General features: G+C 36.6%; 1 protein-coding gene across 2 annotated transcripts in view; it reads right to left on the bottom strand.

Moving 5' to 3' along the window:
• Nucleotides 1-9798: 9798 nt before the first annotated feature.
• Nucleotides 9799-21453, bottom strand: part of NHLRC2 (NHL repeat containing 2) — a 62339-nt gene continuing 50684 nt past the window's right edge. Inside the window, exons 11-12 of one of the 2 annotated variants that reach the window (XR_002007656.4) lie at nt 19630-19763; nt 18584-18709 (exon numbers count right to left, since the gene is read on the bottom strand). Coding sequence is in view for 1 of the 2 variants with exons in the window: in XM_004050119.5 (XP_004050167.3) it covers nt 18453-18709 (257 nt within the window). In the remaining variant the exon portion in view is untranslated. Of the gene's footprint in view, nt 18710-19629; nt 19764-21453 lie in introns of both variants that reach the window. The other variant, XM_004050119.5, reaches the window with a different exon arrangement.

Below are 21453 nucleotides of genomic sequence, written 5' to 3'. Positions count from 1 at the left end.
TAATTCCATTCGTGAGGGTGGAGCCCTCATGACTTAATCACTTCCTCAAGCCCCAACTCTTAACACTATTGCATTGGGGATTTAGGTTTCAACATATGAAATTTGATGGGACACACATATTCAGACCATAGCAGCCACTAACAATAGGGCAGTGGATAAATACCGAGATCTATGGGTCTGACTCCCCAGAGAATATGATGGTTCCACTAGTCAGTCCCCATGGTCCCTTGGGCTTCTGAGTCCACAAAACAGCTCTCACAGGTGTAACTTCCCACTCTGGGGATGAATAAAGGCATTAGATAACAACATGGGCCCGTCTAATGAAGCCTGCCTTACAAAAAGGTCTAGGGCGAGAGGTGGTTTTCCTCCCAGATATGTAATCCAAGGGAGAGACCCGTCTTGGCTGTGCTCTGGGAGGCCACAAGGGCAGGCCTGCCATCACCTAGTGCAGCTGCCCAATATCAGGCTGATGGGCACTGTGGTTAAATTGGGGTGGAGGCAGGAGGTCCTCTACTTGGCAAAGAAACAACAGTGATTATTCAGATGGATAATAAGACTTACCTAATGCTTGATCAGAGTGATGGATGGTTTTCTGGGAACTTTCCATATTTAGTTCCAACAGGACATCCTTGTCTCCATGTTTCAAGCAGCAGCTATCTCTCAGTGGAATCACGTGCTGCTGTTTCTTCCTGACACGGGTTTATGTGACACTGTTACACTTGCTCCACCTGAAAGCCAAGTCCACTTAAAATCAAACATTGATCTCTGTTACTTTTAGATGAGGGAGCTGCCTTTTGCAGCTCAAGAAGGAGGCTGAGCTAGGTGGATCGCCTGAGGTCAGGAGTTTGAGACCAGCCTGGCCAAGATGGAGAAACCCCGTCTCTACTAAAAGTACAAAAACTAGCTGGGTGTGGTGGTGCACACCTATAATCCCAGCTGAATAATCCCAGCTGAGACAGGAGAATCACGTGAACCCAGGAGGTGGAGGTTGCAGTGAGCTGAGATTGCACCACTGCACTCCAGCCTGGGCGACAGAGCAAGGCTCCATCTAAAAAAAAAAAAAAAAAAAAAAAAAAATTATATTCACCAATAACATGGATCTTAAATACAGAAAATCCCAAGGAACCCACTAACAAACCATTAAAGCTAATAAAAGTTCAGCAAGGTTGTGGGATAAAGGATTAAGACACAAACATCAATTGTACTTGTGTACAATTGCAATAAATAATCAAAAAAATAAATTTAAGAATTCCATTCACAATAATTCCAAAAAAAAACTTAGGAATAAATTTATCAAAAGAAGTACAAAACTTCTCCCTTGAAAATTACAAAACATCACTGAAAGAAATTAAAGACCTAAATTAAAGGAGAAACATGCCATAGTCATTATTATGATGGTAATATTTCCCAAACTGATCTACAGATTCAATACAATCCTTATCAAAATCCCAGCTGGCTTTTTAAATTGACCATAAACGTTGACATTTATTTTTGGACTCTCAATTCTATTTCATTGATTCATATGTCTGGCTTTATGCCAGTATCATACTTCCTTGACTACCCTAACTGCAGTAAGTTTTAAAATCAGGAAGTGTCAGTCTTCCAACTTTGTTCTTTTTTTAAGATTGTTTTGGACATTTTGAGTCCCCTGAATTTACATATGAATTTTAGGGTCAGTTTGTCGATTTCTGCAAAATAGAAGCCCTTATCTTGTTCCTGATCTTGGGGAAAAGTATTCAGTCTTTCACCATTAAGTACAGTGTTAGCTATGTTCTTTTTCATAGATGCCCTTATTGGGTTAAGTTTCTTTCTATTTCTAGTTTATTGAGTGTACTTATTATGAAAAGGTGTTAGATTTTGTAAAATGATTTTCTGCATCTACTGATATTACCATGTGATTTTTTTCTTTTTGCTTTTTATTCCACCGATATGGTGTATTGCATTGATTAATTTTTGGATGTCAAACCAACCCTGAATTCCTGGAATTAATATCACTTGGTCATTATTCTGATACCAACTGGTGTGCTACATTTCATCTCTGGCACTAACCAGCCAAACTTGGTTCACATGCCACAAGTTAAAGGGCATGGTCCACAACAAGATTGCCCTCACTTCAGATCAACTGACTACAAATCTGGGGACTCACATCACCTTGTTGGGTTAATTCACTCGAATGATTCACAGAACTCAGAAAAGCACTATACTTATTACAACCAAATATAGAGTCATGTAGGGTGAGGTTTGGGAAGGTCCTGAACACATAACTTCTGTGTCTTCTCCCTGTGGAATCAGGGTATGTCACTCTCCTGGCACATTAATGTGTTTACCAACCCAGGAAGCTCCACTGATTGTGTCCAGGGGTTTTACTGAGATTTCATTACATAGGCATGCTTTATTAAACATTGACCATGTGATTGAACTCAATCTCCAGCCTCAGCCTCTCCCCAGCCTGTCCTTGGAGGTTGGGAAGCTAGGCTAAAATCATATGGCTCCAAGCTCCAAACCTCTAATTACATGGTTGATCTTTGCAGCTCCCATCCTGAAGCTGTCTCGGGGCACACAGTGAGTCACTTCATTAGTACAAATTAAGGTGTGTTCTAAGGGGCTCATAAATAAAAACATACATTTTTATCACTCAGGGAATTCCAAGGGTTTTAGAATCTCCATACCAGGAACCCAGGGCAAAGACCAAAATCTTTATTAGACAACAGTCATAATTTGTTTTTTTTATGGCAGCTGTTCCTCTTCCCCATACATCTCATCCCCCTTCCCTGCTTGTCACCTTTTTTTTTTTTTTTGAGACTGAGTCTCACTCTGTTGCCCAGACAGGAGTACAGTGGCTCCATCTCAGCTCATTGCAACCTCCACCTCCTGGGTTCAAGCGATTCTCCTGCCTCAACCTTCCAAGTAGCTGGGACTACAGGTGCCCACCACCACAGACAGCTCATTTTTGTAGTTTTTTAGTAGAGATGGGGTTTCACCATGTTGCCCAGGCTGGTCTCCAACTCCTGACCTGAAGTGATCCTCCCACTTCGGCCTCCTGAAGTGCTGGGATTACAGGCGTGAGCCACTATGCCCAGGTAACAGTCATAATTTAAAAAATGTGTTACTAGATACAGCTTGCTAGTATTTTTCATTGAGGATTTCTGCATCTATATTCAAGCAATATTGGTTTGTAGTTTCCTTTTCTTGTGATGTCTTTATCTTGTTTTGGTATCAGGCTCATAGGATGAGTCGGAAAGTGTTCTCCGTTATTTTTTGGAAGAGTTTTGTGGAGAATTGATATTACTTACTCTTTAAACGTTTAGTAGAAGTTACCAGGGAAGCCATTTGTTCTTTTGTTTGTGGGCTGTCTTAAAATTACTAATTCAATCTGTTCATGGGTCTATTCAGTTGTTCTATTTCTTCTTGAGTCATTTGCAGCCTTTTTGTCTTTATGGAATTTTAAAAATTTTATCTAAGTTAAATTGTTCATAGTATTCATTGGTAGTCTTGTGAGGTCAGTTGTCATGCTCCCTTTTATTTCCAATTCTCTATGCCACTGTTCTGGAGATGGGAGTGAAGTCAGTGCCCTGCTATTTTTGGAGTGACACCTGTGCTTTGTGAGCAGGGCACTAGGTGGTGGCGGCAGCCTCTGGTCTTCTTTGCTTGACTCTTGGTGTGAAATCGCTGTCCTGCCAGCGAGCTGAGATGAGGGTGTCCAAAGCTCCTGTGATCTCAGCTCGTCATGCCTGGGGAAGAAGCTCCACTTTATGAGTGGGGGCTTAGTGAAGGGAGAGGACCCGTGGACTCAAGGCTGCCCTCACCTGGAGTTTAGCCTTTTCAACACACAGCTTGGGGAGAGGAAGATGCTGTCAGCCTGCCCCTCCTGGGGAACTCCTGTAGCCCTTTACTCGGAACTGGGGAAGGGGGAGTCCCACCTTCTTGGCCACAGCTGGAGTGGAGCTTCCATCACATTGTTCTGGGGCAGGGGAAGGGAAGGAATGGTCATGACTCTAGTGTCACAGACTCTCACAGTTCTTATCGAGGTTTAGATTTTCTTGAATAAACGTTTCATTAACTACATGCCTTTGGGACAATTTCCAGAGACTTTAAATAGCTCTTTTAAAAATAATTTTTACCAGTTATGGTTGTTCACTAGAGTTCCTCGTGTGCCATTCAGGAATATACCTTCATCTCCAGCACTGGCTCTCCTGTCCACAGAATGCATTAATTCTTGGCTTTATAACTCCAGGTGGCTGTGAACAATTCAGGGAAGGCTGACAGAAAACATAAGACTGGGAAAGAAGATCTAGCAGGCATATGTGTGGGGAATTAATATTGAACTGAAGAAAATGTTAAAAATATGTAATGATTCACTTTGAAATGAGAAAGTTTAGGTTATAACGAGCTAGGAAACATGTTCATTGAACAACAAGCAAGTGGAATGCTTACATCACAGAGCAGGGTACAGAGATTAGACACAAGGAATCATCTCCTGGCAGGGCTGTTAAATAAGAATATACTTCCCATAAAGTTTGCAGAATAGCATTTTAAAATAGGCTAGATCCTTATCATCTTCACATAGTTAATCTTATGAGTGGCTAAAATGCAGCTTCTCTATCGCCTCACTCATTGTGGTAAGTTTTGACAGAAGGGCTTTATTAACACAAATTATTAAGATGACTTCAGTGCTGTACCTTCCACCTACAACACTGAACCACAGCAAAAACACCCAAGGGTATCCTACAACTTGTAACAGCAAGGTGCAAGGGAACCAAAGAAGGTTCTTGGCCATGTAGATGATTATCTTGTTCTTCCTCCAGAAAGTTACACAAATAAAAGCAGGTGTTTTTTCCTACTTGACTTTCTGCAAGGCTGACTTAAGTTTACTGTAATACTGCCCAAAGACGAGGGAACAGGGTAAACAGCCTCATTAGCTCCCATGCAACGCTAGGAATTTTAGGTCATGTTAGCTTCCTGAACATGGACAAGCTATTGTTCTTCCCTTTCCAGGATGGGCAGATAAACTATACTTCAAATATTTATCCTATCCTCCTTATCTTGCCTACTCTAATAAGGGACTTGGTTGTGATGTCATTTCCAATGAAATGCCAAATATAGAACCATGTCAATTTAAAGAGATAGATACTACTGAATGAGATGACTCCTTTCAAATGAAAACCCTAAACATCTTAGGAGAAATGCATGCTTCTCATGTGTTGGCAGCATTCCAGAACTCAGCCTTTCTTAGGCGTCTCCCACTCTTCAGTGGCAGTTCAGTGATTTCTTCAATAAGCGGAAGTAACAGCAGACACATTATACAGTGATAATCTGTTAGTTTCTCTGAGCAACTGAAATTAAAATATGCTTAACATATGCAATCCCAATTTTCAAAGTTTGATGAAAGTTACTACTTACTAAAATGATACCCTAAGATTGACTAGAATTGTGACTCTGGCATCACAAAGCAGAAACTAGAAACTGCAACTGGTCAAATTCACAAGATATATATATATACACACACACACATAAAATGTTGGCATACATAATTTAGTATATACAATTTGTGTACTGTATATCTCACAAGAGAGATATAAGCATGGTTTAAAAGTTGTGGAGATGTTTTTAAATAAAAAGCTAAATTATCTGAACTAAAAGAAAGTAAACTTACAGTGGTTTGAGGAACAACAAAATGGCCCACAGCAGTTAATGTGAAAACACTTTCTCATTTTAGTTTTATTAAAACTAACGATTTTAAAACTGACTTGAAGCAATTTCATTGCTTATTTTGAGGTGTTTATCTCCCTCTTGGAAAGTAACTAGCCAGCACCGACATGCTACTACATGCTGATGAAGGTTGCCTCACACACTAGAAGGCAGATTTCAAAGGGCAGGAGTGTGGAAATACAGTTGTCTGTCAGTTCGGTGATCTTCTTTGATAATTTCTGCTCCTTAGCAGCTGGCAAGATAAGAAATGAGCACAAAATATCATAAAGATCTAGATGTATTCCAGATGTCATGAAAAAAAAAGAACAGTATATTCCTTGGAAAACTGTTAAGACTGAGGTCACAGATTTGCAAAACAGCTTGATTATTGTATGTTGAATAGCCCATGATTTAAAAAAAAAACCCTTCATTTTAATGGAGTTTTAAAATAGCTTAAGTTTTATGTATATAAAGAGTTTTGCAAATATTTTTCATGAACTACTTATACAGAAAAAAGTGAGGGGTGAATTTCACTTTTTTCCCCTCAAAATCCTTTTAAGTCTTAAGTTTCTTACCTAGTTAAGAGTTTAAAATATAAGTCGAATTAGCGAGATTAGAGTTATACAAAATTGTATCCATTAATAAAGTTGCATTTGATTAAAAGCATTTTAAATAATTTTCTGAGCCCTATTAAAACTCTGTGTATCTGTAAAATGCACTATTACTTGAATTGGTTTGTAGCGTATGTCTCATTCCAAAAAGTATTATAAAATCCGAAGGCGTAAATAACAAATTATTGTTTTGAAATAAAACGAAACAGATTTTTCCATAAATATCTCAAATCACGGTCTCTGAGAATGGCTCAGAACTTCAGGTCACCTGGTTCCATTTCTCCCAATGTGATAAATACTCCGATCAGCCACCTCCCAGACTCTTATTTGAAGACATTCACTGGCAGAAAACTCACTCCTCTCCATGGCATGAATAATGCGATGATTTGAGCATTTAGTAGTTGTTAGTCACTGTGTTAAGTGCTTTTCAAACATTATCATAAAATAATTCTGGGGTATTAATATACAGATACAGATAGGAAACTGAATGTCGATGGAGATGAAGCAATTCTGCTAAGTGACAGTGTTGGGTCAGCTGGCACAGAGTTGGTATCTTAGACACTGCACTAAGCTGTGGCACGCCTACTCTCATTTTATATTTTTCTCCCTATATTCTAAGATAAACATCATAGGGTTTTTTCCCCCAAACGTTTATGTATTCAGCATTCTTATATTCTCATTACAATTCTGGTTACCTTTTCCAGAATGTACACAAAGCAAACCTTGTGACTGTGGGAAACAGAAGCAATCTTTTTCCCACTTATTTTTTGTGGAGACAGGGTCTCCTTATGTTGCCCAGGCTGGTCTTGAACTCCTGGCCTCGTGATCCTCCCACATCAGCCACCTAAAGTACTAGGATTACAGGTGTGCACCACCACACCCAGCCCTTCTACTCAATTTTGTTCTAAAAAAATTATTAATCTACGAAAATTCAAACAATACAAAAATATTGTAGGATCAATAAATACTAGTTCCTCCCTATCCCCTTCCCCAAATTCAACTCTATATTGTTAATTAGGAATTTGTTGTGTCCTACTATATTTCTTTTTTCTATTCCTTTATATATTTCCATAAGATATGTGTGTAGATGCACATATATACATATATCCTGCATATATATATATATGCAGGCAGTCTTTGCTTTGAACAATTCTGACAGGCACAATTTCAGTTACATGGCTTAAATAACACCAGTCCCCAAACAACACAGTTCAAATTTCATTCCCATGGCATATTAGCTGTAATTACTAAGTACAAACTTCACTGTTAGCTCTTCAACCCACAACTCACTAATAACAGGTGTGTCCCATGATCAGTAACCAATAATGTCACTTATCTCAAAATCCGTCAGTAACTGGTCACTATGCATCTGTTATGCACAGACAGCAACGTGTGTAGTTGTATTGCCTTTTTGTGTCCTGGTGATAGAGGCACATGACATTTTACAAAACTGGAGAGTTAAAACAGGGACTGGCCAAAAAAGACAAAAAACACAGCAAAGAAATGAAAAGCGGTTAACACTGGAAATAAAATTTGGGCTGACTGTGGGAATGCTGATACAGTGCTCTTTGATAGAGACTCTAGGTAAGAAGCCAGAGACACTTAGTGAAAGGGAACTTAACATTTATCAACATAAGTGAAGATATTGGTTATAATGAAGAGACGATGTCCCAAAGGAAGTGATGCTGGCATAAATACATCATAGAACTCTTAGAGATATTTTACAACTGAAAGGAGTGTAACAATTTGCCAAGGCATAGAAAAGGTACTTGCTCTGTATTTCAAATTATGAGATGCAAGCAAGCACTGTTCAAATGCTCTTGGTAAGTTTGAGAAAAACTTAAGATTCTCAACATTTGCAATGCTTTAAATTATGGTCTACTAAATAAATACTAGCTTTACTATGTTTTTCATTTCCCCATTTATAATTGGCAGAGAGCTTTTAATATTTTCACTAATGTTTTTAAAGGTCATGAGACAATCATCTTTTCCTTCACTGACTGTTAAGATTGCTTTGCACAGCTTCAGCTTGCAAGGTCATTTTTATGGTCATGCATTACTGTGCAAAGCAAGGATGGTTTATAGATGTACATATGTGGACGTGTATAGAGCTTTTAAAAATAAGATTTACATTTATTCAGAAACTTGTTTTTCACAACATGTGAGTACAAGTAGATGTCTGATTATTTTTAATGGCTGCATTATATTCCATGGTATGGACAGACCATTGTTTACTTAATATGTTCCTATTGAGACATTTAGGTTATTTTCAGTTTTTCACTATTACAATGTTGATGCGCTTTTGTGCACATAGGCAAGTATTCTACTAAATCAATTTCTACAAGTGCAACTACTGGATCAGTGAGAAAATGTTCAGCTTCACTGGTGGTCATGGCAATGCAAATCAACACAATGACATACCATCTTATAACTAAAGGGCAAAAATTCAAGTCTGACAATATAATGGTGAATACGTGGATCCACTGGCTGTCACGTACTTTGCCAGTGTGAGTGTAACTGGTGGAATCCCTTTGGAAAACAGACGCCTACGTCGCCTCCGCACTTCCCACAGGTGGGTGTGCATGACTTGGGCTTCTCTCATCATTCAAATTCATTTGTGAGGCCTGGACTCCCCTATTTACCTTGTTATGGCATTTATCCTTTTTGTTTTATTCATTTTCTTGTCTCTCCTCCCAACTACAACACAAGTTCTAGAGCAGAGATCTTGTCTAATTTGTTCATCTCTGGGCCTGGAATATGGCATAAAACACGTGCTCAATAGATAGCTGAATGAATGCATTTGCATTTCTTGGTTTGGTGAGACTGAACATGTTTCACTATTTTATCTCTTTTGTGAATTGCATGCTCATATTCTTTGCCAATTTTCCAACTGGGATGTCTTCCTCTGATTAGTTTATAAGAGCTCTTCAGATACTACACATAGTAATCCCATGTCCATTTTGTGTCTTGAAAATATTTTCACAGTTTGCATTTCCTCTTTTCATTTCTGTTCTTTCATTATACAGATGGTTAAAATTTTTATGGGGTCACACATGTCAACTTTTCCAATCATGCTTTTGGGCTTCAGGTCACTCTCAGGAATGCCATCCTCACCCTCAACACTATAGGTCATCTCCTTTATCTTCTTCTGGCGTTTCTGTAATTTTATTTTTTATGTTATGTCATTAATTCCTTTCAAATTCAGTGTGCAGTGTTAGGTAGAGATCTAATTTCTGTTGTTGTTCCTTTCAAATGTTCCCAGTATCGTTTATTGAATAGATTACCCTTTCCCAATATATATATTAAAAATCTCTATAGTAATTATGATTGCATGATTTGATCTTGAGGTATCTGCTTGCACTTAAAAAAAAATTTTTTTTAAACTAAGTATTCTGCTTTCCATTTCCCCAAAAGCTCAAGTAAATCACAGCTTTCAGGTTTCTAAGTAGTAGAGTTACCTCATGATATACTTAGAAAGCACATTAAAACAGAAACATGGTTTTAGAGAGAAAATATTTAATCTATTTCACGAAAAAAATGTACAAAGCTTTAGAAAAGAGGCATTAGGTTTCCATGTACAGTATAAACACATTCTCACCTTCTATGATCACTTGTATTACACTTCTCTTTGCTAGTAAAGAAGCCACTGCACTCTCGTTCCAAACAATCTTCTGTTAACACATGCACTTGAAAAAGTCACTGAAAAGTACAGTCTTGAAATAAATGTAGAAATACGTTGTACAAAAATATATTAATCTGTCTACATGAAACACTTAAAAATGCACACCAAGTACATTCTTTCAGAACTAGACTATGTCTAGAAATATCAATATATGAACTTGTAAATTGGATTTTCGCTGCATTTTTAATCACTGGAGAAAAAAATATGATCAAGCCTTTGGAATGAGAAACATGAAGTTAGCACAGCAGACCAACTCTATTCTCAGAAATGAAACCATAAACTTTATCCATACAAAAGATGGGAAAGAGTTTGAGTTTCTAAAATTGACATATTTATGAAATATTATAATTTAAAACTGCAATCACACAGCAAACTTTCATTTGTTCATAATCCACATGTAAAGAGATGACAATTACAACATTTCTAATTGTCTCTCGATGCAACTTAACAGTGAGAATTTAAACTTAAAAAAAATTAGCCTATGTAAAATATAATTAGGAAGGTATACCTCAAAGTAGAGAAAATTAATTTGAACTCACATGGGGTATTGTTCCCCTCCTTTAAAAACTGAGCTATTATTAAGAAATGCTACAGAAAAAAATACTACAAAAAAACTGTTCTGCCATATCTGTTATTTATATAACCATAATTTCTCACTGAAACTTCTACAGAAACTACTATTGTTTTTAGTAAAAGGGAGGCCTAAGGTGTGGAAAGGAAGCAGTAGTTTATTTTTTACAGGTATATTTTGATGATGAATATCACAGGCATGCATGAACAATACATTCCAACTCTATACAAACAAAAACTTGCTGGCATTTTGAAAAGTGTAATAAATACAACAGGGAGCCCATCCTGTACATGCTCAAAGAATGAATATATTTCCAGTGGCACTAAGAACAGTGACTACAAATTCTAAAAACAGAAGATAGTTGTAGGGCAGAGTCCTTCTAAATGTTCAGAGAGGAACATGTCTATTTTTCCCATTAATTAGCATAATTTATCAACTAATGTTTTGCCCTATTTACCTCAACATATATTTTTCACAAGCTTAGCACACATTAGATAAAGAAGGAATAACAGGCCAGGTGTGGTGGCTCATGCTTGTAATCCTAGCACTTTGAGAGGCTGGTGGCTTGAGGCCAGGAGTTCAAGACCAGTCTGGGCAACATAGCAAGACCCCATCTCTACAAAAAAATTTTAAAAAAATTAGCCAGGTGTGGTGGCACACACCTGTGGTCTTAGCTACTCAGGAGGCCGAAGCAGAAGGATCCTGAGCCCAGGAGTTCCAGGCTGCAGTGAGCTATGATCATGTCACTGCTGCACTCTAGCCTGGGCAACACAGCAAGACCCTATCTCTTAAAAACAAAAAAATGGGAAGGGAAAAAAAAACTATTTAAATTGGGCAGATTTAAATCTGAGAGCTGATTTTGTCTACTTGTCAGCATCAGTTTGAGGTCTCCTTTCATTTTATTTCAAATGGAAATAGATAACCAGGTATATTAAAAGCAAAAGGTAGCAAACTATGTCCGTATTATTCACACTTGGAAGTTTTCAACATTAAAAAATAACTGACCATTTGCTTAATTCTACATTACTTAAAGCCACCAAGCCTGTGGTAAGTTGCTGCTTAAAGAGGAAGGAATTCATACCATGCCCTGACAGTTACAAGAATGCTTTTTGGTATAAGGCTATTTAGTGTTCATTTGTGCTTGTTTAGTGCTTTTTAGTATATGGCTGCTTGTATAGGTAGGGAATTATGTTTGCAAATAGTTGCAATACTTTCCTTTTGGTCCTGTGGCTTTCAACAGAACAAAATGTCCTTTGGTACACTTGAAAGCGACATGCCAGTGAAGAAGAGGGACACACCAAAACAACCAGGCAAACATTCCACAGCAAGTGTCTAGGGTTTTCACTTTCCAACTCCAACCCTTGAAAAGAATTAAACCAAACCAACACACTCAGAAACAGGTGGGATGCAATCAGAAAAGCCGAGTGGGACTGCCTCCTGTTCCACCTTACCCAGGCTCTGTGATTGGGGCAGCCTTCTGCAAGCCTGAGGCAGCCAGGCGAACCTCCAGCGCTCATATGTAAAGGGGCCAGGGTTTGTTAGCCATGGAATACATATAGGTAGATTAGTAAAGCCTCTGACTTTTAATACTATTCTTTATATTATCCTATTGCAAAGACATGGGAAAAAAGCAAACTCTTAATTATTCAGGACAAAATAGTGACATGATTATTGCTAATACTTCATTTAAATAAACTGTGCCACAGGGGGAAGAAAAGGTAATCTTGGTGCTTAACAGTGGATTCTACTTTTAAAATATGACACTATTATCACTTTCTTATTATCACATTTCCTTACGGATTTCAGGAGAGGGAGTTTATAACAAAATTAACAAAATTCCTTACTGCACCATAATACTACTTAATTAGCACAGTAAGAATGAAAAGTTAAGTCTGCATTCTGTGTTTAGGTGATCATGAATCATAATCATTGGTACGTAGCATTTTGCTTAATTCCTTTTAATAGTATTTAGTGCGCTGGGCGCAGCAGCTCACGCCTGTAATCCCAGCACTTTGGAAGGCCAAGGCAGGCAGATCACCTGAGGTCAGGAGTTCGAGACCAGCCTGGCAAGCATGGCGAAACCCCATCTCCACTAAAAATACAAAAAATCAGCTAAGCGTGGTGGCAGACGCCTGTAATCCCAGCTACTCAGGAGGCTGAGGCAGGAGAATTGCTTGAACACAGGAAGCGGAGGCTGTGTTGCCATGGCACTCCAGCCTGGGCAACAAGAGCAAAACTCCATCTCAAAAAAAACAAAAACAAAACAAAACAAAACAAAGTACCTAATGCTAGGCTGGGTACGGTGGCTCACGCCTGTAATCCCAGCACTTTGGGAGGCCAAGGCAGGCGCATCACATGAGGTCAGGAGTTCGAGACCAAGCTGGCCAACAGAAACCCTGTTTCTACTAAAAATAAAAAAATTAGCCGGGCATTGTGGTGGGCACCAGTAGCGGTGAGCGCCAGCTACTTGGGAGGCTGAGGCAGGAGGATCACTTGAACCCGGTAGGTGGAGCCTGCAGTGAGCTGAGATTGTACCCTTGCACTCCAGCCTGGGTGACAGAGTGAGACTCCATCTCAAAAAAAAAAACAAAACAACAACAACAAAAAGTACCTAATGCTGGAATAGGTTGACCATGGTGAAAACTTTACTGTAACAGAATTGCATATATTAATATTTGAGTCATGGGGAGGGGTCTGCATACCAGTGTTATTTATGAAACAAGAAAGCAGAAGACTATATTTCTAGAGCTCACTTGGACTAATATTTAATACAACAAAATTTTCTTAAATATGAATAGCTTCTTAGGGTTTGAGATAGTCCTGTGCAAAAGGCTCTTTATGATAAGGTCTTAATTACGTTTTGAAGACCAACCGTTAGAACTTTTAAAACAACTTTTGAAACAGCACTGTTAGAACTAACATTGGAAAGCTATTTTTTTAATACATCCATCTGCCAAGAAAAACTCTGGATAATATCTGAAATTAAGAAAAGGTAGTACATAAAATCTTTTGACAAACAATTATAGACTGTTCCAAGGTCTGAATAACAGTATATAATGCAAAGTTGTATAATTAAATGGATTTATTTAAATTGCAGAAACAATCATTGCTAGTACTTTTGGGGTTCTTTGGATTAAGTTACTATAAATATATAAAGTTATGAAAGATTTATGTTTTAAGAAAATCTACTTTAAGAGACAATACAGCAGAGAGTTGAACAGACTCCCATCCAGGCCCTGCCACTCGCTAAATGTGTGACTTTGGTTATGCTGGTGTATTTGATTATGCTTACCCTCTCTGTGTGTTTCTTCGCCAATCAAATAAGGAAAAATGGTATTTCTCACATAAGGTTGTTGTGAGGATTAAATGAGTTAATACATAAAAGCACCTAATAGATGAGTGCTGGCAAATAGTAAGAACTCAATAAATATCTACTCAATAAATATCTATTATTCTTGTTACTTTATGTGAGGGCTTAAGAAAGTGTCTATGGAAGAACTCTTAACTGAGCAGTTCGTTTTCCCTCTGCATCTTGGAGTTAGGAACGAGGAGACCCGTGCCTGAATAAAGGCTCCACCACTACTTCCCCTTGTTTGACAGAAGTGAACATCTGCTGGCGCCAGGCACCACTTCAGGCATCGAGCACTATTCCGGGAGTTTTCTATTCTTCAGATACGTCACCACTATTCCAAAGCTGTCTCCTCCTCTGTAAACTAACATCTACCTGCCTGATTTATAAGGTTATTTGAAGCTCAAATGAGGCAATATACATGAAAGCACTTTGAAGATTTTGTGAAGCACCACCATTGGAGTGAAACTTTTTGGTTAAGATATAAGTACTCTGGTGCAGGTTGTTGGGCATATGTTGTAGGAATGTGGTTCAGGATGAGTATGTCTGGACCCTCTCAAAGCAAGTTCATTACTTGTAGCTCCAGAAAGTCTTACAAAAAATTTTTAATAACACTATAGGCATGCTTCTTTATAACTACAATGTTGTTTATAAAATAGTTACATGCTTCATTATAAAACATTTCTCTTCTTGAACCCAACTCTATAAAGAATATTAACATAACGAATAGTTAGTGGGAGATTTTCCTTCACAAATTGTAGTTGCAAAGAAAATGTAGGGTGATATGTGTTTATGGTCCCAAATTATCATTACAGTAACTAAGCCAATAATTACCAGTTTCATTAATTACTAAGTGCTGTACACACAATATTTCATTGAATATGAGGCAGGTATATTAGCCCCATTTTAAAGGATTAGAATCCAAGTTACTGCAAAATCCAAGCTCTTAACCACTATGCTACGTTACACAATAAAAATAACAGAACAAAAAAGCCATAACCATTGCTATCTTCACGAAATCACGTACTTAAAAGAACCGGTAGATCAAAGGACTCCAAACAATGTTCTGAGCTCTGGTAATAAAAATGACTTTTAAAAAGTTATTATATAAGTGCTTATGATTCAGTTAACTTTAACTCTTTAAACCTTATGGGTTTCCCCCCACCGTGATTTTAAAAATAACAGATTGCTCACTGAAAAGAAAAAAAAAAAGCAAAGTAGAATTAAAATAAAAACATCCATAATTCCTTCATTCACAAGAACCACTGACATTTTCCCTCTGCATATATTCTTATGTAACTGTTAACTATAGAATTTAAGTAGATTTTGATGATTGTGGTTAAACGTGATGCCAAATCTAACTATTGTATTTTTAACTGGTAGACATAAATTAATAGTAAACTTTGTGCAGGCAGAAAATTATTACATTATAGAGATATGTATTTTTAATATCTTCCTAAATTTTCCAACTACAGAAAAGCAAGCAAAGAGTAACTTATCTCAGTTATATAAGCTCAAAAGTATATTGGCCATAAAAGAATCATGAATAATTCTTAATCTTTGTGTATACACACACCTATATAAATATACACATAGTAAATTTTTTTTTTCTGGCTGTTAGGATTTATAACTTTCTGAAGGTTTGATAATATTATAACTAAATATTATTAGAACAGTTAAGAAAAAAATTATTTTTCATAGTCATTGAATTTTGCTAAAGTTACACTTATGGGTGATTAAACTACAAAGTTTTCTCTTGTTAAATATTTGCTTAAGACAGAATGTTCAAGATAAGCTAAACTCTTTACAAGAATCATATCAAGAAATTCTACCATTTGTGAAATAATAAAGAGAAGAGGAAAAAAATAGCGACAAACCAGCAGAATAATTTAGGGCAAAGATTCCAGGTATTATATAAAATGTGTGTAATACCACATTACTGGCATTTCAAGTGAGGTGACTTACACTAAAATCTTGTTCTTTTTAAACTATCACTGGACATAATAATTTATCCAACAAGAAAAGCAAAAGATAAAAAATATGCATTAGTCCTTATAGAATATGGATCAACAAGTTTTAAAAATAAACTTTCTAGTGCTTCCTCTTATGTGAGAGGTTTATCCTCGTCATAAATTCTAGGAACCTATCTATATTGCTTAAGTGTGATTTATTCAAAATCATATTAGTCTACTATAAATAATACTTTTAATGTAAAAAACAATGCAGACTGGCAGTGGGTAAGAATAAGAATGTTCAATAAAACTGTATTTTGAAAGTCAAGAAAAGTATAAGCTAAGGCTAACCTAAAACTGTCCAGACAAATGAAGGGGAATAGAGTCTAAAAAATGCCTTTGCATTTTCACTGTACATGAACATGTATAACAAACACTGTGTTTGTATATTATATTGAAAAATAAACTGTCAGATATTTCTAAATTAGCAAATTAAAATTGTATATACTTCTTTTAGAGTGTGAAATTGTTTAAGTCCTTAAACAGAAAATGATTGGGCCAAAATATTCTCATCCTGTCCATCTAGAAATGAGAAACATAATAAGTCAAATGAGATTAAAAAATAACTAAGGCCAGTAGGGCAAGGTGGCTCACACCTGTAATCCCAGCACTTTGGGAGACAGAGGCAGGCGGATCACCTGAGGCCAGGAGTTTGGGACCAGCCTGACTGACATGGTGAAACCCTGTCTCTACTAAAAGCACAAAAAAATTAGCTGGGCATGGTGGTGTACGCCTGTAATCGCAGCTACTTGGGAGGCTGAGGCAGGAAAATCTCTTGAACCCAGGAGGTAGAGGTTGCAGTGAGCCAAGATCGCGCCACTGCCCTCCCAGCCTGGGCTACAGAGCCAGACTACGTCTCAAAAATAAAATAAAATAACTAAGGCCTATTCTCATAAAAGAGAGTATGTTATACACCCTTTTATTACAGAACATTTCATTTTTTTGATTGCTTGTGGAGAGAAAAGGTTTATGAGGTAATTACATACAATTTTAAACAGGATTCCTTTTAATTTTATATCTATATTTCTCTTTAAAAGCAGCTTCAGTAGATGACTAATTAAATCAATGTCATGATTTATACATCCTTACTTCAGAGATTCAGCTAACCTTATGAATAAAACAAACTAATACTACATTTCAAACAAAATTAAAAATAGACAATGATGTTTAAAAAAGATTACACTTCAAATTTAGCACTGTTTTTACAGGGAAGGGAAGCATATTATGCCATATTGTCTATAAATATTTACTGAATAAATAAACATGGTTCACCTGATGTTTTTAAAACCTTGTAAGCTGATTAAATCACAAACATGTTGAATAGGTCTTAAGGAAAACAAGATTAGGCTTTTAAGTAGTTATAAATTATGACAATAGAAAAAAAACCTTTCCAATATCTTTTTTTAGGGATAAAAAACAACAAAAATTAAAAAATAGTATCATTAAATCACTGTTTCGGCCTTAATATTTTGAAGACTAATATATTAGGATATACTGTATCTATTAATAGCATGAAAGCACCTCACACTGAAAATTTCACTTTTAAGGCTTAAAAGTGATTTTTAAAAACATCACAATAAATGATCATAATTTAAATTCTGAATATGGGAACGAAAAAAACCTCAAAACCTAAACTCAACAAATCTGCATTTAATGCTTACAAGTGAAATGTACATTTCCAAAACAAGATATGTAACCATCAGATTTAGCTGTCACAATAAATTATTTATCACAGACACTAAGTAATGTGTCCTAAAGTCCCTTTTTCCTTGAAAGTCATAATATTTCTGGGGACTCATTCATTATCTGGTAATGTAGTCACTCAAAAACAGTTAAAGGAGTCAGTCCTTAGAGATTCTATGTCCAACCTTATCTGTACAAAGTTTTAAGGCATTCATAATGGTATGCTAAATAACAAATAATTTATAATAAAAATAGATCAAAACTCTCTTTTAAAAATATCTCAACTGAGAAAACCACAGAAGAGAATAAAGATCGTATTTACCACTGATGTACTCCTTAAGCTTCTACAGTGATGAAAAGACTTTTTTTGGCTTACAACAGACTTTATGCCTTGAATACTTGGTGTTCTTATACAAATGTGGACTGGAGCTTAAGTTCTGCCTAAAGTTACTGTGAAATTTACACATTCAAGTGTGCTGATTGCTATTAATAAAGGTAGAAAAAGTTAGTTAAAATATCTGGTATTATTATTATCAGTATTTATTGCAAATTATCTTATAGTATTCTCTACTGTAGTGTGAACTTCAGTCTTGTGCCAAATAGCAGCATAGATTACAATATCATGGTACCAGTGATGATCAATGACTCAGCTAGTATCAGCCAAAGCAAAGGAATTTGTTTATAATAAAAGAAGTAAGTAAGGAGCATAGCTTTATTTTAATATCAGTTGTCTGAACTGAGCAATGGGCATCTTGGTATCCAGAGGCAGAACTGAAGTTTTCTTTCCTTAAATTACAGTGATAGTCAGGATGGGAGACAGTAGGTGGTGGCAATGGGTTGCTAGCTAGCTGGCTGGCTAAAATACATACCTGAGCTCTACTGGAGCTATGCAACCTTGCTGTGTATCCGTTATTTGTAAAGGCTGACTGAACAAAATTGCCTTCATCATGCAAGCACTGCTGTCTGCACTACAGTAATAAAGAAACACGCTGATAGATACAATGGCTTCAAGTGATAAGCAATCATCAGGAATTTGTAGTGAAATTGTTGGTTGACTGGAAATGTTGTCTATATCTCCAGTTGCTATCTGTCCTTGAAGTAGCCATTCATTGCCTAAAAATCAAAAATGAAATTATTAAGACTGTATAAGACAAGTAGAAAACTGGGAACATCTTATGAAGACTAGATAAACTCAATCGACAAATATTTATTAAAAAATCTCTAAGTGCCAGGCATTGTGGTCTGTGGGAAGGACATAAATATACATAACATATACTGACCACTCATTAGAAGTTCCCAGTCTGATGATTATTACATCTAATTATTATAGTTCTTCCTTTGTTTGGATACTATAAAATAAATTACACATTTACTCTTATTAAAATCAAGCTGAATATTGCAAATATGGCTATAAAGCCTTAATCTCTAAAGTTAAAAATAAAACCTATTAAATTTTAGAAATAAACATACGACACTTGAGAAAATGGATCATTTTTACCAAAGAGATGAAAGTCTTTAGGGATATAAAAACTACAAAATAAAATTTTATCTAGGGAATACAAATGTATGTGCAACTCTGTAGTGACTTTCTGGTTAATAATGAATTATTGAATATCTAAAAATAATTTAAAAATACACACACACTTTATTTAGAAACAGGTACCATTGCATATCTATTCTCTGTGGGCTTAAGTAATGTAAAAACCAAGAAATTTTGTATATCTCATTATAATACGTAAAACTCTTCCGAGAAATAGACTATCTATAGCAAAAATCGAATAAACCACTAACAAATTTTAAGCCCTCAAGAATTAAAATCATCTTTAAATGTCTTTATTCATCTCGACTTTCTCTTAGAAGGAACACACATGTCATACTGGGGAAGCACAGTCACATACAGACATTCAGCCTAAAAAGCTGGCAGCCCTCAAAAGCCAGCATTTGGGAAATATATGAAATGCTTTCCCACCATGTAAATGGAGAACACTGAACATTTTCTAATGACTCATCTGTACAAAAACTGGACCACCTACTGAGTGTGATGAAATGCTGTCTACTTTTTAGCTTTTCTGTCTCTTTCTTTTGTTCTCAGGATAAGTAAACCGACTCAGAGTGCCTGCCTTTATCAGTCCTCTTGATGTCTCTTTTAGTTTATTGCTTTAGTTTACTGAAAAATCAAATTCGAGAAAAATATGTCAAATAAGAGTAAGAAGGTGAAAGCTAAGAATCTAGAGAGATAAGTACAAAACTTCTATGCTGAAGCTTTTAAAGAATTCTTTTTAAATTCTCTTTAAAACTCTTTGGCTTTGTTTATTCCTGGGTTAGAGAGTATCTTTTATCTAATGCATGATTTTGCTAGAGAGATTAGTAGAGAACTTCTTATATTTTATTTATTATTTTTTGAGACGGAGTCTCGCTCTGTCACCCAGGCTAGAGTGCAGTGGCGCGAGCTTGGCTCACTGCGAGCTCTGCCTCCCTCCCGGGTTCATGCCATTCTCCTGCCTCAGCCTCCTGAGTAGCTGGGACTACCCCACCATCACACTCGGCTAATTTTTTGTATTTTTAGTAGAGATGGGTTTCACCGTGTTAGCCAGGATGGTCTCGATCTCCTGACCTCATGATCCGCCTGCCTCTGTCTCCCAAAGTGCTGGGATTACAGGCGTAAGCCACCACGCCTGGCCAATTTCTTATATTTTAAATCAAACAAAGAAAATAATACTGAGCTATTTTAATGTCCAAATCTAGAAATAAAACAGAAAATGTTTCTTTAGATATTTGTCATATATATCACACACACAATTTGTGAAGTTACAACACGTGGTGCTTTTATGCTGCCTTTTTTTTTGGCTTAAAACTTGCATATATTCTAACTTCTTTAAGATTATACAGACCAAAATTTGGCTAAAAATAAGTGTTTCTAAATAACAAGCCAAAAGGGAAAATGTCCTTTAAATATAAGTGTACAAATGTACTGTATAATATTCAAAAACCTTAAATTATTAGGATTATTGCCTGAAAATTATCTGCTACTATATAATAAAAATGGGGCCCATATCTTGGACAAATTAGATAAAGTCTCTATAGACTACTTTATCTGAATACTATCTGTATTTTATATCCCAATGACTCAATATTAATCAGTGTGTCTGACAATGCAGATCAATGTTAATCTGTCAATATCCTATTTTAAAAATTAGTACACTGCTCCTACAGTGACACCATTTAATACACTGCTCTAACAGTGACTGCTCTTACAGTTACACTGAGAGAAATTAATGTTCTCCAACTGATGTAATACTTCCAGACTTAAATTGGCAGTCTAGAACTTGCTCTGAACCTACAAAAGGCTATGGAGTGGCCAGGGTTTGAGTAGTTTGAGTATTCTTCTGTCTACAAAGCAAGCTCCAAAGTTCCTAGTACATGGTTAGTTAGCCTTCTCCCTTGTGGGAAGTGACAAGGGGTGGTTTCCCTACAGACTCAATCACCCTAGAACCAGCCTCCCAAACACTAACCAGCAGTTCCTCCCAGCTAGTCTACCAAGATACCGTTATCCTCTTGGTTTAGACACTAAGTTGATATTATAATTGCAGGCCAGTGGCTGCTGCCCTGAGAAAGTTGAAGGTAAGAAGGAATGAATTACCCAGGATTTGGGTAATGTACAAAAGAAAAGTGTGTGAGAGGGTATGAAGGAGGAGGAGTTGGGAAGGAAATGGAAAATTGAGTGAGAAAGTGTGAAAGAGCGTGGGAGACCAGGACAGAGGAATATCATTAGAGACAAGTTGTAATTTAGAAGTTCTGAACCACTAAAATTTCACTTTAAAATTTTTGTCCACCAGGTTACAGATGTGGGAATGCAT

The sequence above is a fragment of the Gorilla gorilla genome, chromosome 8 (genome assembly GCF_029281585.2).
Source record: "Gorilla gorilla gorilla isolate KB3781 chromosome 8, NHGRI_mGorGor1-v2.1_pri, whole genome shotgun sequence".
NCBI lineage: Eukaryota > Metazoa > Chordata > Mammalia > Primates > Hominidae > Gorilla > Gorilla gorilla.
This window is presented reverse-complemented; position numbering and strand designations above follow the sequence as displayed.